This window comes from Pseudophryne corroboree, chromosome 1 (genome assembly GCF_028390025.1).
Source record: "Pseudophryne corroboree isolate aPseCor3 chromosome 1, aPseCor3.hap2, whole genome shotgun sequence".
In the NCBI taxonomy this organism is placed as follows: domain Eukaryota; kingdom Metazoa; phylum Chordata; class Amphibia; order Anura; family Myobatrachidae; genus Pseudophryne; species Pseudophryne corroboree.
Genome location: NC_086444.1, coordinates 1,196,325,708 through 1,196,342,930, shown reverse-complemented (window position 1 = coordinate 1,196,342,930; position 17,223 = coordinate 1,196,325,708). Strand labels below are relative to the sequence as shown.

At 45.5% G+C, this 17,223-nt stretch overlaps 1 protein-coding gene across 6 annotated transcripts in view; it reads left to right on the top strand.

The window, feature by feature from the left end:
- The window catches only part of CTNNA2 (catenin alpha 2), a 2,737,142-nt gene that overhangs the window by 773,250 nt on the left and 1,946,669 nt on the right, over positions 1-17,223 (top strand). For all 6 annotated transcript variants that reach the window (XM_063925313.1, XM_063925315.1, XM_063925316.1 and 3 more), the window contains one exon: positions 13,164-13,330. In XM_063925313.1, the coding sequence (XP_063781383.1) occupies positions 13,164-13,330 (167 nt within the window). The remainder of the gene's footprint in view (positions 1-13,163; positions 13,331-17,223) is intronic.

Genomic DNA, 17,223 nt, shown 5'->3' with positions numbered 1-17,223 from the left:
TTCTGTGCAGGGTAAATACTGGCTGCTTTATTTTTACACTGCAATTTAGATTTCCGTTTGAACACACCCCACCCAAATCTAACTCTCTCTGCACATGTTATATCTGCCCCCCCCCCCCCCCCCTGCCCCCTGCAGTGAACATGGTTTTGCCCATTAGCTAACAAATTTGCTGCTGCGATCAGGTCTGAATCTGACCCAGTGTTTGTCCTCTTGGAACCTACAGTATATAAGCACACGAGAGACTCAGAACTCTGTCACACATTGAAGCCACTCAAACCCAACGCTAGTAGCTGGCAATGGTACAGTATCTCCCAACTGTAACTGGACTCATCGATCCAAACTACTGTAAAACTTGGTTCAATCTACTGCTATACCCAAACCACGCAAATATGCTTTGGACTGTACCAACCAGCGTCCAATCAATATTTTGATCTTCGACTATTTGCAAATATATTGGCCAACAAACCCAACCAATTTTCATTCACCCCGACCAATTGGCTTTGTTCTGTCCAGGATGCGTGGCCACGGCAATGTGGTTCACAGTGAAACGCGTCATCATGGTCCCACCCACTTCACTATAGAAGAGACGGAATGCAGAAGGGTTGTCTACTCTTATTCTGGGGGTCACCCCAGATTCTCGGAGGTTTGTCAGTCATTATGTGAAATGTAATACAGACAATCAGAGGAATAGAGCTTGGATTTAGGGGTCTATTTACTAAGCCTTGGATGAAGATAAAGTGGACGGAGATAATGTACCAGCCAACCAGCTCTTGTCATTTTTCAAACCCAGCCTGTGACTTGGCAGTTAGAAGATGATTGGCTGGTACTTTATCTCCTTCGACTTTATCTCTCTCCAAAGCATAGTGAATAGACCCCTTAGTGTAATGAAAATCTCTTGTTATAGTCTAGTTAGTCTAGAAGCCAGCTGTACAATACCCCTGATTACAGCATCACCACACAGAACACATTGTACAGGGCACACCGTTTCCTGCAGATATGAGTAAGACCCGCTATTACCGCACTTTGCTAAATGCCAGGCACTAGTTTCCTTGGAAGCCTCGGAACTCATTCAGGCAGATAGTAGTAAATGTCAGCTGACCTTTCTGTGCATTAACATGAATTGATGTGGTAGAAAATCCTGCAGCTGAAATGTGAGAGCAGCAGAGAGCACCTGCTCGGAGGTAAAACTCTTCCGTCACAATACCTGGTACAGATAGCGGGTGACAGGGCACCGTCAGCTGCATCATGTGAGGATCTGCCACAATACCCGGCACAAATGGCAGGTGGCAGCGCGCCGTCAGCTGCAACATGTGAGGATCTGCTGCAATACCAGGTACAGATAGCAGGTGGCAGTGCACCGTCAGCTGCAACATGTGAGGATCTGCCACAATATCTGGTACAGATAGCGGGTGACAGGGCACCGTCAGCTGCATCATGTGAGGATCTGCCACAATACCCGGCACAAATGGCAGGTGGCAGCGCCCCGTCAGCTGCAACATGTGAGGATCTGCTGCAATACCAAGTGCAGATAGCAGGTGTCAGTGCACCGTCAGCTGCAACATGTGAGGATCTGCTGCAATACCAGGTACAGATAGCAGGTGGCACTGCACCGTCAGCTGCAACATGTCAGGATCTGTTACAGTACTAGGTACAGATAGCAGGTGACAGTGCACCATCAGCTGCAGCATGTGATGATCTATCACAATACTAGGTATAGATAGAAGGTGGCAGTGCACCATCAGATGCAACACATGAGGATCTGCCGCAATACCCCTGGTAGAGATAGCAAGTGGCAGTGCACCATCAGCTGCAACATGTGAGAATCTGCTGCAATGCCAGGTACAGATAGCAGATGGCAGTGCACCATCAGCTGCAACATGTGAGGATCTGCCACAATACCCAATACAGATAACAGGTGGCAGTGCACCTTCAGCTGCAACATGTGAGGATCTGCCACAATACCCGATACAGATAACAGGTGGCAGTGTACCTTCAGCTGCAAATGTGAGGATCTGCCACAATACCGGGTAGATATAGCAGGTGGCAGTGCACCGTCAGCTGCAACATGTAAGGATCTGCCACAATACCGGGTAGAGATAGCAGGTGGCAGTGCACCGTATATATTGCAAGCCTGAAATATATCAGCCAAAGAAGTCCAGAAGCTAATAATAAAATTTTATTTATTAAAAACAAGTGTGAGTACTATATCACTAAATGCATAACATATGTATTATATGGCAATAAATCTGTGGCAATTCAGCTAATTTGTAGCAAATAGTTGCATACACTGTTATGTTCAATTTGTTGTAAACAAAAAGCATCTTTGTATCAATTTATACTGTTTAAAGTTACTGTTATCAATTTGTGACAATTAGTATCAATGCATCTTACTATTCTATAACCAAATCCATACATCAATCGGGTTGTGTGATGAAAGTTAGATCAGGTGTACAGCTGGGTGTCTCCGGATCTGATTATATTGGCATTCACTTAAAATTGCTGAGATAAAAAAGCAATTATTGACTGTATTTAGCCACTGAGATGGAAGTGGCTGTGTATAATTACCGAGTCCAAGTTGGTGGTGCATGGCGTGGGCTGATTGTGAATAAGCCGCTGATCTGAAGTAAACCACATGCGGTGATGGTGCCTTATACCGCTGCATCCATGCCGTGCAGAGGCAGATGATGGATAGAGCTGTTGGTGCTGGTGGCATGCGGAGAGCGCCAGGAATCAGATTGTGCAGCTGCTGGATGTGGCGGAGAATATGGTCCCGCAGGATGATGTGAAATGTTGCGGTCGAAGGAACAAGCTGGAGAGGGATTTGCTACCCGTCTCCCATGCCGTGCTTGAAGCTGCTTGTAGTTTTTAAGCCGCGTGGCTGGTGTCTGTGATGTCCACCTTTGACTTGCTTACGGCAACAGTGGGCGGAGTGCTGACGCGTTTCGTCACGGCTACGTGTGACTTTTTCAAAGAGATATTTTTCTTTTCTTACCAGTTAATTATTTAGGAGCATTACACAACTCCTTTATAGAAGCGAATGTACACCTAGTATTGCTCCCCTGTTTTCCTCGACAAAACATTATATGTTTTATTTTTAGTCTTGTTAAACCATAGACTCAGGCACTGCAATCTTTTAGTGTGGCAGTGCACCGTCAGCTGCAACATGTGAGGATCTGCGGCAATACCCAATACAGATAGCAGGTGGCAGCTCACCGTCAGCTGCAACATGTGAGGATCTGTCACAATACCAGGTACAGATAGCAGGTGACAGTGCACTGTCAGCTGCAACATGTGAGGATCTGTCACAATATTAGGTACAGATAGCAGGTGACAGTGCACTGTCAGCTGCAACATGTGAGGATCTGTCACAGTGCTAGGTACAGATAGCAGGTGACAGTGCACCGTCATCTGCAACATGTGAGGATCTGTCACAATACTAGGTACAGATAGCAGGTGGCAGTGCACCGTCAGTTGCAACATGTGAGGATCTGCCGCAATACCCCCGATACAGGTAGCAGGTGGCAGTTCACCGTCAGCTGCAACATGTGAGGATTTGCCACAATACCCGGTACAGATAACAGGTCGCAGGGCACCTTCAGCTGCAACATGTGAGGATCTGCCACAATTCCGGGTACAAATAGCAAGTGGCAGTGCACCGTCAGCTGCAACATGTGAGGATCTGCCACAATACCCGGTACAGATAACAGGTGGCAGGGCACCTTCAGCTGCAACATGTGAGGATCTGCCACAATTCCGGGTACAAATAGCAAGTGGCAGTGCACCGTCAGCTGCAACATGTGAGAATCTGCAGTACAAAAGTTTTTGTTGGGGCTGTGAGCCATCTTGACGTATAATTTGTCTACTCTAACAGAGTGTACTGGAGATTCCGGATTTACACAGAGACCAGTACAACTGTCCTGATAGGATAAAGTTGGAATATGGAATATTTGACAGTGTTTAAATACAGGATTAAACGGTGACATGGATAAAATGTCCGTTTCAATGTAGCAAAGCCAAAACAAGATAAAAATCTCTGGCCTGCTTTACTGCATAATCCAGAGAAGTATAACATATTACTTACCCTGTCAATCAGAATTTCTGAAGGTGTCGTTTTATGTTGCTCACTTTTCATAGAGCTGGGAATGTAATTATATGGTCTAGAAATTTTAATTTAATTATATGGTGTAGAAAATCGATTTTTATATTTTTTATTTTTTTAAGGCTAATGCTGTGTATTGCCTGCAGCTCCGCAGTTGTAAGAATTCAAAAGAGATTTTTTTCCAGGAGTCAACATATGAAAACGACTTAAAATATAATTAAAATCTATATGTTATTAAAGCAGGAAGCCATATATCACTTTTATATAAAAATAAAAATAGTTTCTTTAACCTAAGTTGTTTTAATCGACCTTCTCAGAGAGAGAGAGAATGACGCTACTTGCAGGTAATTTGTTGTTATACCACAAAACCATTTTCAAAGCTAATAAAAAAATAACAAAAACTTTCATGCACACCGTGTACTAGAGATATCTTACGTCAGTCATTTCAACCACTACATGCCAGTATGCATTTATATTATTCGTAATTTAGGCATTTAGGACCCAAGTCGGGGGATTTTATATAATGAAGTGCAACTAATTAATACATACGGTATCAAAAAACAAATATATATTTTTAAAAATAGCAAATAAAATAATTTTTTTACATACTACAGTGTATATACTTTAACTATAGTGTCACACAATATGGTCCTAAATTCACTTCAAAAAGTCCACTTTCAAAGAAGTATAATTCTTATTTAATAAAAAAAGAGAGAATATATTGGAGTTCCTCGGGAACAAGTTTACTGCCTTCCAAATGTTGTATTTGTAAACTTACATTATGACACTAATAGATGTACAGGACCCAACTGGTCCCACGAGTGGGGTTTACAGGTGGGGAGCAAATCAGAGTGTTACCTAGGAGTTAATTGGGCTCTTTGGTATTTTCAAAAATTTTTGCTCATACTCCTCACAAATGTCTTCAATCTTTAAATTAATTAGCAATTCTGCCACTGTAGGGTCACTGGTAATGCACCTAACACGCACTAAGTGAGAACAGAGAAGACCTATTTCTAGTGGTGTGGGGTGGAAACTTTGTAGTGACAGGAAAATATTCCGGCCTACTGGTTTAGAATTTAATGAAGTGGAGATCTCAGAACCCTCCCTCATCATCTTTATATCCAAAAAATTTACTGTTTCTGAGCTTATGGTAAATGAAAATGTTACCAGACTGTCACTGAGATTGGGATTATTTATTATAAAAGCAAAAACTGAATTAATTACCTGCCGGGGAAAAAAAAATCACTTCGGTAAATGTTTTCTAAAAGAAAATGATAGAATTGCATGAAATGATAGAATCTGAAAAAAATATGTCTTACTCCACATCAAACATACAGCATACACAATTGTACTGTATATTGTGGGGCCACATTAGAACCCATCTTGCACCCAGATGTATGGAGATAAAAACAAAAAGGAAAAACTTTATCAGGATCATCGAAAACAGTGTTTTTTAAATCCGGCCCTCATGGAACCCTACACATTGCATGTTTTCCAGATCATCTAGCTGGAGCACAGGGGTGTTAATTGACTAGTGCTAATTATTCCTGAGGATTCCTTGAATCATACATTATCATGCATTCTTAGGGTTTGTGATGACCAAGTTTGAGAAACACTGATCTGGAAGTTCCATGAAAAGTTCCAGATTGGGACTTTAATAGTTGGAATTGCTGCACATATTTTTTTTTATTGCAGCTGCAAGTCCCTTCAAATGAGTATTTATGGTGTACATGACATGGATAAAGGATAGGGGGGGTGTATAGTTTATGGTGTGTAATATTAAGACTAAGGGGGTTGGGGTCACTGTAATGCTATCTGTATTATATGGCAGTAGCTGATGATCTTGTATTATAGGGCAATCACTAATGTTCTCTATATTATACAGTATGTCAGTCTCTGGTGCTCTCTGTATTCACTGTGATGTTCTCTGTATTATATGTCAGTCACTGGTGCTCTCTGTATTCACTGTGATGCTCTCTGTATTATACGGCAGTCACTGATGCTCTTTGTATTATACGGCAGTCACTGATGTTCTTTATATTATATGGTGGTCACTAATATTCACTGTGTTATATGGTGGTCATTGATGTGCTCTGCATTATATGGCAGTAATTGATGCTCTCTGTGTTACATGGCAGTCACTGATGCACTTGTGTTATATGGCAGTCACTGATGCACTTGTGTTATATGGCAGTCACTGATGCACTTGTGTTATATGGCAGTCACTGATGCACTTGTGTTATATGGCAGTCACTGATGCACTTGTGTTATATGGCAGTCACTGATGCACTTGTGTTGTATGGCAGTCACTGATGCACTTGTGTAATATGGCAGTCACTGATGCACTTGTGTTATATGACAGTCACTGATGCACTTGTGTTATATGGCAGTCACTGATGCACTTGTGCAATATGGCAGTCACTGATGCACTTGTGCAATATGGCAGTCACTGATGCACTTGTGTTATATGGCAGTCACTGATGTGCTCTGTATTATATGGTGGTCACTGCTGCTCTCTGCATTACATGGGGGCCACTGTGATGTTCTCTGCATTATATAGTGGTCGCTGTGATGTTCTCTGCATTATATGTCAGTCAATTAGGTAGAGGGTGGCTATGATCTACTGGGGGATGTGGAGAGGGCGAAGAGCTGAGTTTTTACCTTGGGTGACAGAAACTATTAGAAAATTCAGCATATCATATATTAATAATAACTGCACATGTAGCCACACATTCCTAAAATCTGGAAACAATATGCAGTGGGCAGAGATAGATTGCCAATTGGGAGGATGGGACTATAGTCACAGGTTTCCACTTAAAATAGGCCCATCATTATGACAGCATGACGATGACCTGCACCCACACAGCCAACCATAAATCATAAGTATTCAAATTGTATTTCTATTTTCCACACAAATTAATGGCACTTCAATTTTTGCATGTTTAGGGAGACATTTGGGCTGACAGTGTGCGGGATGTACATATGGTACTGGCCACGCCCACAATGCACTGGCCACACCCACACATCACTGGTCACACCTTCTCCACTTCTCTATAGGCCTTTCATCATTTTAAGCCCCAGCCAGGCACATGTGACACTTAATCCGGCCACATGAGTCCTCCCTGACTGAACTGCGCCCCTCCTCCATTCTTGGTCAAGCGACGATATGTTTGGAAAGATGTAGAATGCACAGAAGACAGCGGAGACTCTGGCACAGTGTCAGAGTCTTACAGTAGCTAGCTCCTGTGCGGATCTATCCTTCAAAATATATTACCGTAACCATGGCACCGCCGGTGAGTATAGAGAGGGGGGGCATCCACGGGTTCCCACAGTGGCTGGTCCTTTGTGCAGGATGAGTGTAGCAAAGCTCCCCTGAACCCACAGGCCCACGTGCACCTATGGTAGATACAACACTGACTTACCATCCTCCTCTTATACAGTAGATAGATAAATAGAGGGATGCGGTCAATTTACCTACGGTCAAAATACCAACAACCATTGGCCGACGGTCAAAATACCGACATCTAAAAAGTAAACATAATACAGTATATTGTAGACAGGGCCGGTTCTGGGGCTCTGTGCGCCCCGGGCGGAAATACAGACTACTGTAGCGCTCTGAAATGTGCGGTGCGCGATGACGTCATCGCGCACCGCACAGCAAAGGTCCTCTCCACGAAGGGAAACTAGACGCGTAGCGTCTAGTTCCCTTCGTGGAGAGGACCTTTGCTGTGCGGTGCACGATGACGTCATCGCGCAACACACACACAGTAAAGGACCTCTCCACGAAGGGAAACTAGACGGGTAGGGGGCACAGCAGCAGCAGATCTTGCCCTGGTGCGGCGCCCTCCGGATGGCGCCCTGCGCCCTCCGGGAGGCGGCGCCCCGGGCAAAAGTCCTGCTTGCCCGTGGCTAGATCCGCTAGTTTGTAGACTTACTACAGGATCTTTTTACAGACTTAAGTTTGTTTTGACAAAACATTCATATAAAACGCCAACAAAGTTACTTAGGGTAACATTAGGGTAACATTTAAATGTAAATACATTTCTTGTCCTTTGTGTGCACAGCTGCCCTATTTCTCATAACATATTGTTTTATCGATTTTCCAATTTATAAGCAAAATTACAAAGACACCGGTATGACAGGGGCAAAGCACAGACATTACAATATTGAAAAATGAATGACACACAATACTCTACACATGTGCTAATTATTACATAGACACCAAGCAGTGTGGGATCAATATTTATGGAGAAACCCATTTCATACTGACTGCAAACACAAAATCAGTTATTAATCTGCCGTATATGATAAATGTAACCAGCTAGAGAAATTGAGAGTCTCGGGCACCGCTGGGCTTAATCACCGAGGAGAAGTCTCTGTCACCAAGAATGAATAGGAGTCTTAAGTGACAGATATATATATATATATATATATGTTCTGTTGATGTACAGTAGAGCAATACAGGTTTATACACCCTCCACGGCTTAGATACAACAAGGTGCTGGAAAAATTGATGACAGAGTAAGTCGCTGCAGATATGCCGGCTGCACTTTTATTCTGCAATCCCCCCCGTTCCCCACACCTCAGAGTTGCTGTGATGGATTGGCATCTGAATTGGATTCAGCCATAGGCAAGTGCCTGCCGGTGATATAGGAATATTGCTTGTTCCGGATACTGTATGTATATATAAGTGATTCTGCCATAGGCGAGCTCCTGCCGGTGATATAGGAATATTGCTTGTTCCGGATATGTATATATAAGTGATTCTGCCATAGGCGAGCTCCTGCCGGTGATATAGGAATATTGCTTGTTCCGGATATGTATATATAAGTGATTCTGCCATAGGCGAGCTCCTGCCGGTGATATAGGAATATTGCTTGTTCCGGATATGTATATATAAGTGATTCTGCCATAGGCGAGCGCCTGCCGGTGATATAAGAATATTGCTTGTTCCGGATATGTATATATAAGTGATTCCGCCATAGGCGAGCTCCTGCCGGTGATATAGGAATATTGCTTGTTCCGGATATGTATATATAAGTGATTCTGCCATAGGCGAGTGCCTGCTGGTGATATAGGAATATTGCTTGTTCCGGATATGTATATATAAGTGATTCTGCCATAGGCGAGCTCCTGCCGGTGATGTAGGAATATTGCTTGTTCCGGATATGTATATATAAGTGATTCCGCCATATGCGAGCCCCTGCCGGTGATATAGGAATATTGCTTGTTCCGGATATGTATATATAAGTGATTCTGCCATAGGCGAGCTCCTGCCGGTGATGTAGGAATATTGCTTGTTCCGGATATGTATATATAAGTGATTCCGCCATAGGCGAGTGCCTGCCGGTGATATAGGAATATTGCTTGTTCCGGATATGTATATATAAGTGATTCTGCCATAGGCGAGCTCCTGCCGGTGATATAGGAATATTGCTTGTTCCGGATATGTATATATAAATGATTCTGCCATAGGCGAGTGCCTGCTGGTGATATAGGAATATTGCTTGTTCCGGAAATGTATATATAAGTGATTCTGCCATAGGCGAGCTCCTGCCGGTAATGTAGGAATATTGCTTGTTCCGGATATGTATATATAAGTGATTCCGCCATATGCGAGCCTCTGCCGGTGATATAGGAATATTGCTTGTTCCGGATATGTATATATAAGTGATTCTGCCATAGGCGAGCTCCTGCCGGTGATGTAGGAATATTGCTTGTTCCGGATATGTATATATAAGTGATTCTGCCATAGGCGAGCGCCTGCCGGTGATATAAGAATATTGCTTGTTCCGGATATGTATATATAAGTTATTCCGCCATAGGCGAGCTCCTGCCGGTGATGTAGGAATATTGCTTGTTCCGGATATGTATATATAAGTTATTCCGCCATAGGCGAGCCCCTGCTGGTGATATAGGCATATTGCTTGTTCCGGATAGGCGAGCTCCTGCCGGTGATGTAGGAATATTGCTTGTTCCGGATATGTATATATAAGTGATTCTGCCATAGGCGAGTGCCTGCCGGTGATATAGGAATATTGCTTGTTCCGGATATGTATATATAAGTGATTCTGCCATAGGCGAGCTCCTGCCGGTGATATAGGAATATTGCTTGTTCCGGATATGTATATATAAGTGATTCTGCCATAGGCGAGTGCCTGCTGGTGATATAGGAATATTGCTTGTTCCGGATATGTATATATAAGTGATTCTGCCATAGGCGAGCTCCTGCCGGTGATGTAGGAATATTGCTTGTTCCGGATATGTATATATAAGTGATTCCGCCATATGCGAGCCCCTGCCGGTGATATAGGAATATTGCTTGTTCCGGATATGTATATATAAGTGATTCTGCCATAGGCGAGCTCCTGCCGGTGATGTAGGAATATTGCTTGTTCCGGATATGTATATATAAGTGATTCTGCCATAGGCGAGCGCCTGCCGGTGATATAAGAATATTGCTTGTTCCGGATATGTATATATAAGTGATTCTGCCATAGGCGAGCTCCTGCCGGTGATGTAGGAATATTGCTTGTTCCGGATATGTATATATAAGTGATTCTGCCATAGGTGAGCGCCTGCCGGTGATATAGGAATATTGCTTGTTCCGGATATGTATATATAAGTGATTCTGCCATAGGCGAGCTCCTGCCGGTGATGTAGGAATATTGCTTGTTCCGGATATGTATATATAAGTGATTCCGCCATATGCGAGCCCCTGCCGGTGATATAGGAATATTGCTTGTTCCGGATATGTATATATAAGTTATTCCGCCATACGCGAGCCCCTGCTGGTGATATAGGCATATTGCTTGTTCCGGATATGTATATATAAGTGATTCTGCCATAGGCGAGCCCCTGCCGGTGATATAGGAATATTGCTTGTTCCGGATATGTATATATAAGTAATTCTGCCATAGGCGAGCCCCTGCCGGTGATATAGGAATATTGCTTGTTCCGGATATGTATATATAAGTGATTCTGCCATAGGCGTGCGCCTGCCGGTGATATAAGAATATTGCTTGTTCCGGATATGTATATATAAGTGATTCTGCCATAGGTGAGCGCCTGCCGGTGATATAGGAATATTGCTTGTTCCGGATATGTATATATAAGTGATTCTGCCATAGGCGAGCTCCTGCCGGTGATGTAGGAATATTGCTTGTTCCGGATATGTATATATAAGTGATTCTGCCATATGCGAGCCCCTGCCGGTGATATAGGAATATTGCTTGTTCTGGATATGTATATATGAGTGATTCTGCCATAGGCGAGCCCCTGCCGGTGATATAGGAATATTGCTTGTTCCGGATATGTATATATAAGTGATTCCGCCATAGGCGAGCCCCTGCTGGTGATATAGGAATATTGCTTGTTCCGGATATGTATATATAAGTGATTCTGCCATAGGCGAGCCCCTGCCGGTGATATAGGAATATTGCTTGTTCCGGATATGTATATATAAGTGATTCTGCCATAGGCGAGCCCCTGCCGGTGATATAGGAATATTGCTTGTTCCGGATATGTATATATAAGTGATTCTGCCATAGGCGAGCCCCTGCCGGTGATATAGGAATATTGCTTGTTCCGGATATGTATATATAAGTGATTCTGCCATAGGCGTGCGCCTGCCGGTGATATAGGAATATTGCTTGTTCCGGATATGTATATATAAGTGATTCTGCCATAGGCGAGCGCCTGCCGGTGATATAGGAATACTGCTTGTTCCGGATATGTATATATAAGTGATTCTGCCATAGGCGTGCGCCTGCCGGTGATATAGGAATATTGCTTGTTCCGGATATGTATATATAAGTGATTTTGCCATAGGCGTGCGCCTGGGTTCCGGTATGAATGGTCGACCATGTTATGGTCGACAGTCATTAGGTCGACCACTATTGGTCGACATTGACATGGTCGACATGGACACATGGTCGACACATGAAAATGGTGGACACATGAAAGGTCGACACATGAAAAGGTCGACATGAGTTTTTTTACTTTTTTTGGTGTCGTTTTTTGCGTAATGTGACTGGGATCCCCAGTTAGTGCACCGCGTCCCCTCACATGGCTCGCTTCGCTCGCCATGCTTCGGGCATGGTGCCTTCGCTCCGGTACCGCTTCGCTCGGCACAGATTACCGTTCCAATCGTAGTCCACGTGGATCGTAAAGTATGGAAAAGTTCCCCAAAAGAAAAAAAGTTAAAAAACTCATGTCGACCTTTTCATGTGTCGACCTTTCATGTGTCGACCATTTTCATGTGTCGACCATGTGTCCATGTCGACCATGTAAATGTCGACTAATAGTGGTCGACCTAATGACTGTCGACCATAACATGGTCGACCATCTGAACGGATACCGTGCGCCTGCCGGTGATATAGGAATATTGCTTGTTCCGGATATGTATATATAAGTGATTCTGCCACAGGCGAGCTCCTGCCGGTGATGTAGGAATATTGCTTGTTCCGGATATGTATATATAAGTGATTCTGCCATAGGCGAGCTCCTGCCGGTGATATAGGAATATTGCTTGTTCCAGATATGTATATATAAGTGATTCTGCCATAGGCGAGCCCCTGCTGGTGATATAGGAATATTGCTTGTTCCGGATATGTATATATAAGTGATTCTGCCATAGGCGAGCCCCTGACGGTGATATAGGAATATTGCTTGTTCCGGATATGTATATATAAGTGATTCTGCCATAGGCGAGCCACTGCTGGTGATATAGGAATATTGCTTGTTCCGGATATGTATATATAAGTGATTCTGCCATAGGCGAGCCCCTGACGGTGATATAGGAATATTGCTTGTTCCGGATATGTATATATAAGTGATTCCGCCATAGGCGAGCTCCTGCCGGTGATATAGGAATATTGCTTGTTCCGGATATGTATATATAAGTGATTCTGCCATAGGCGAGCTCCTGCCGGTGATATAGGAATATTGCTTGTCCTGGGTATTGTATGTATATATAAGTGATTCCGCCATAGGCGAGCTCCTGCCGGTGATATAGGAATATTGCTTGTTCCAGATATGTCACCTCTTCTTCTCTTCATTCCAGGAGATACCATGCGGATTGCCTCTTCGGAGTTTGCAGATGACCCCTGCTCATCGGTAAAGCGTGGCACAATGGTGCGGGCAGCCCGGGCGCTGCTGTCTGCTGTCACCCGCCTGCTCATATTAGCAGACATGGCTGATGTCATGAGGCTTCTGTCCCATCTGAAAATTGTAAGTATTCTGTGTTACCCTATTTAGTCTTCTATATTTTATCTGCAGCTGCGGTTTGTTGCCTTTACTAACATGACATCAAAAGTTTTCTCTCTCCTCCAACGCGCACACCTAGAACATAAAGACGAATACGTCTCAACAATACGGTATATAGAAAATGATGTCCATAGCATAAGGGAGGATACTGACATCGGTGGGGGGGGAGTCTTAATAGGTCAAATAGAGGTAGTAGTGAGGAAAGCTGTATTAATATGTATCTGTTTATTAAAAGAACTCTGTATAGGACACGCGGGCACTCGCGGAGGCTAGAGGAGAGAAAATTCCGTACACAACGTAGGAAAGGGGTCTTCGCAGTAAAGGCAATAAAGATTTGGAACTCCCTGCCGGAGAAGGTAATAACGGCAGACTCTAAATGCATTTAAAAACGGGTTAGACACATTTTTAACTGGAAAACGTATCCAGGGCTATAGCATTTAGCATAGTGACATTAATATCTGGGACAGGGCCGTAACTACGTGTGTGCCAAGTGGGCTTGGCACACAGCGCAGTTGCCCTGAGGGCGCACGGCCAGCGGCATGTAATGAGTCAAATTGACTGTCAAATTGACTCATTACATGCCGCCTCTGAAGTCTGCGCCGTGCGCCGCACTGGGGAGGAGAGCAGCGCTGGGCAGCGGAGAAGGAGGAGGAGGGAGGGGGACTGGAGCCGCAGCAGCGCTATTTCATTGGTAGTAAGCGCCGCTGCAGCACTCCCCTTTCCTTCCGTATTGGCTGCCCGGCGCTGCTGTAGATGCTGGGATGCGGTTCCTCCATCCCAGCATCCACAGCAGTGCCAGGCAGCCAATACAGAAGGAGAGGGGGCTGCTGCAGCGGCGCTTACTACCAATGAAATAGCGCTGCTGCGGCTCCCTGCTCCCCCTCCCTCCTCCTCCTTCTCACCTGCCTGCACCGAGGGAGCTGCACGAGGAGCCTGACTGCCAGATGGTAAGTATCTCTCTTTCTTTCTTTCTCTCTCTCTCTCTCTCTCTGGGACACCGTCAGGGCCGGTTCAAGGGCGCAGAGCGCCCCGGGCAGGAAAGGGGCGTGGCCTAATACAGGGGGCGTGGTGAGTGACGCCCCCTGTACATTGAAAGCGCCGCTTGAATGCTGAGCGGTGCGCGATGACGTCATCGCGCACCGCACAGCAAAAGGTCCTCTCCACGAAGAGAAACTAGACGCTATGCGTCTAGTTCCCTTCGTGGAGAGGACCTTTGCTGTGCGGTGCGCGATGACGTCATCGCGCACCGCTCAGCAGTTACTCTCCACGAAGGGAAACTAGACGCATAGCGTCTAGTTCCCTTCACAGGAGGCGCCGAGGACGGGGACGGCAGCGGGCAGCGGAGGCGGACGGGGGACACAGCGGGCAGCAGTGGCGGATCTTGCCACGGTGCGGCGCCCTCCGGATGGCGCCAGCGCCCTCCGGAAGGCGGCGCCCCGGGCAAAAGTCCTGCTTGCCCGTGGCAAGAACCGCCACTGGACACCGTCTGCCATAATGTGTAAAAAGGGGGCCTGGCTGCCGCAATGTGTAAAAAGGGAGACTGCCTGCCGCAATGTGTAAAAAGGGGGACTGCCTGCCGCAATGTGTAAAAAGGGGGACTGGCTGCCGCAAAGTGTAAAAAGGGGGACTGGCTGCCGCAATGTGTAAAAAGGGGGACTGGCTGCCGCAATGTGTAAAAAGGGGGACTAGCTGCCATAATGTGTAAAAAGGGGGACTGTCTGCTGTAATGTGTAAAAAGGGGGACTGCCTGCTGTAATGTGTAAAAAGGGGGACTGGCTGCCGTAATGTGTAAAAAGGGGGCCTGGCTGCCGCAATGTGTAAAAAGGGGGACTGTCTGCTGTAATGTGTAAAAAGGGGGACTAGCTGCCGTAATGTGTAAAAATAAGAATTTACTTACCGATAATTCTATTTCTCGGAGTCCGTAGTGGATGCTGGGGTTCCTGAAAGGACCATGGGGAATAGCGGCTCCGCAGGAGACAGGGCACAAAAAGTAAAGCTTTAGGATCAGGTGGTGTGCACTGGCTCCTCCCCCTATGACCCTCCTCCAAGCCTCAGTTAGGATACTGTGCCCGGACGAGCGTACACAATAAGGAAGGATTTTGAATCCCGGGTAAGACTCATACCAGCCACACCAATCACACTGTACAACCTGTGATCTGAACCCAGTTAACAGTATGATAACAGCGGAGCCTCTGAAAAGATGGCTCACAACAATAATAACCCGATTTTTGTAACTATGTACAAGTATTGCAGATAATCCGCACTTGGGATGGGCGCCCAGCATCCACTACGGACTCCGAGAAATAGAATTATCGGTAAGTAAATTCTTATTTTCTCTATCGTCCTAGTGGATGCTGGGGTTCCTGAAAGGACCATGGGGATAATACCAAAGCTCCCAAACGGGCGGGAGAGTGCGGATGACTCTGCAGCACCGAATGAGAGAACTCCAGGTCCTCCTTAGCCAGGGTATCAAATTTGTAGGATTTTACCAACGTGTTTGCCCCTGACTAAATAGCCGCTCGGCAAAGTTGTAAAGCCGAGACCCCTCGGGCAGCCGCCCAAGATAAGCCCACCTTCCTTGTGGAATGGGCATTTACATATTTTGGCTGTGGCAGGCCTGCCACAGAATGTGCAAGCTGAATTGTATTACACATCCAACTAGCAATAGTCTGCTTAGAAGCAAGAGCACCCAGTTTGTTGGGTGCATACAGGATAACAGCAAGTCAGTTTTCCTGACTCCAGCCGTCCTGGAACCTATATTTACAGGGCCCTGACAACATCTAGCAACCTGGAGTCCTCCAAGTCCCTAGTAGGCGCAAGGCACCAAAATAAGCTGGTTCAGGTGAAACACTGACACCACCTTAGGGAGAGAACTGGGGACGAGTCCGCAGCTCTGCCCTGTCCAAATGGACAACCAGATATGGGCTTTTTTGAGAAAAAAACCACCAATTTGACACTCGCCTGGTCCAGGCCAGGGCCAAGAGCATGGTCACTTTTCATGTGAGATGCTTCAAATCCACAGATTTGACTGGTTTTAAACCAATGTGATTTGAGGAATCCCAGAACTACGTTGAGATCCCACAGTGCCACTGGAGGCACAAAAGGGGGTTGTATATGCAATACTCCCTTGACAACTTCTGGACTTCAGGAACTGAAGCCACTTCTTTCTGGAAGAAAATCGACAAGGCCGAAATTTGAACCTTAATGGACCCCAATTTGAGGCCCATAGACACTCCTGTTTGCAGGAAATGCAGGAATCGACCGAGTTGAAATTTCTTCGTGGGGCCTTTCTGGCCTCACACCACGCAACATATTTTTGCCACATGTGGTGATAATGTTGTGCGGTCACCTCCTTTCTGGCTTTGACCAGGGTAGGAATGACCTCTTCCGGAATGCCTTTTTCCCTTAGGATCCGGCGTTCCACCGCCATGCCGTCAAACGCAGCTGCGGTAAGTCTTGGAACAGACATGGTACTTGCTGAAACAAGTCCCTTCTTAGCGGCAGAGGCCATAAGTCCTCTGTGAGCATCTCTTGAAGTTCCGGGTACCAAGTCCTTCTTGGCCAATCCGGAGCCATGAGTATAGTTCTTACTCCTCTACGTCTTATAAGTCTCAGTACCTTAGGTATGAGAAGCAGAGAATGGAACACATACACCGACTGGTACATCCATGGTGTTACCAGAACGTCCACAGCTATTGCCTGAGGGTCTCTTAACCTGGCGCAATACCTGTCCCGTTTTTTGTTCAGACGGGACGCCATCATGTCCACCTTTGGTATTTCCCAACGGTTTACAATCATGTGGAAAACTTCCCGATGAAGTTTCCACTCTGCCGGGTGGAGGTCGTGCCTGCTGAGGA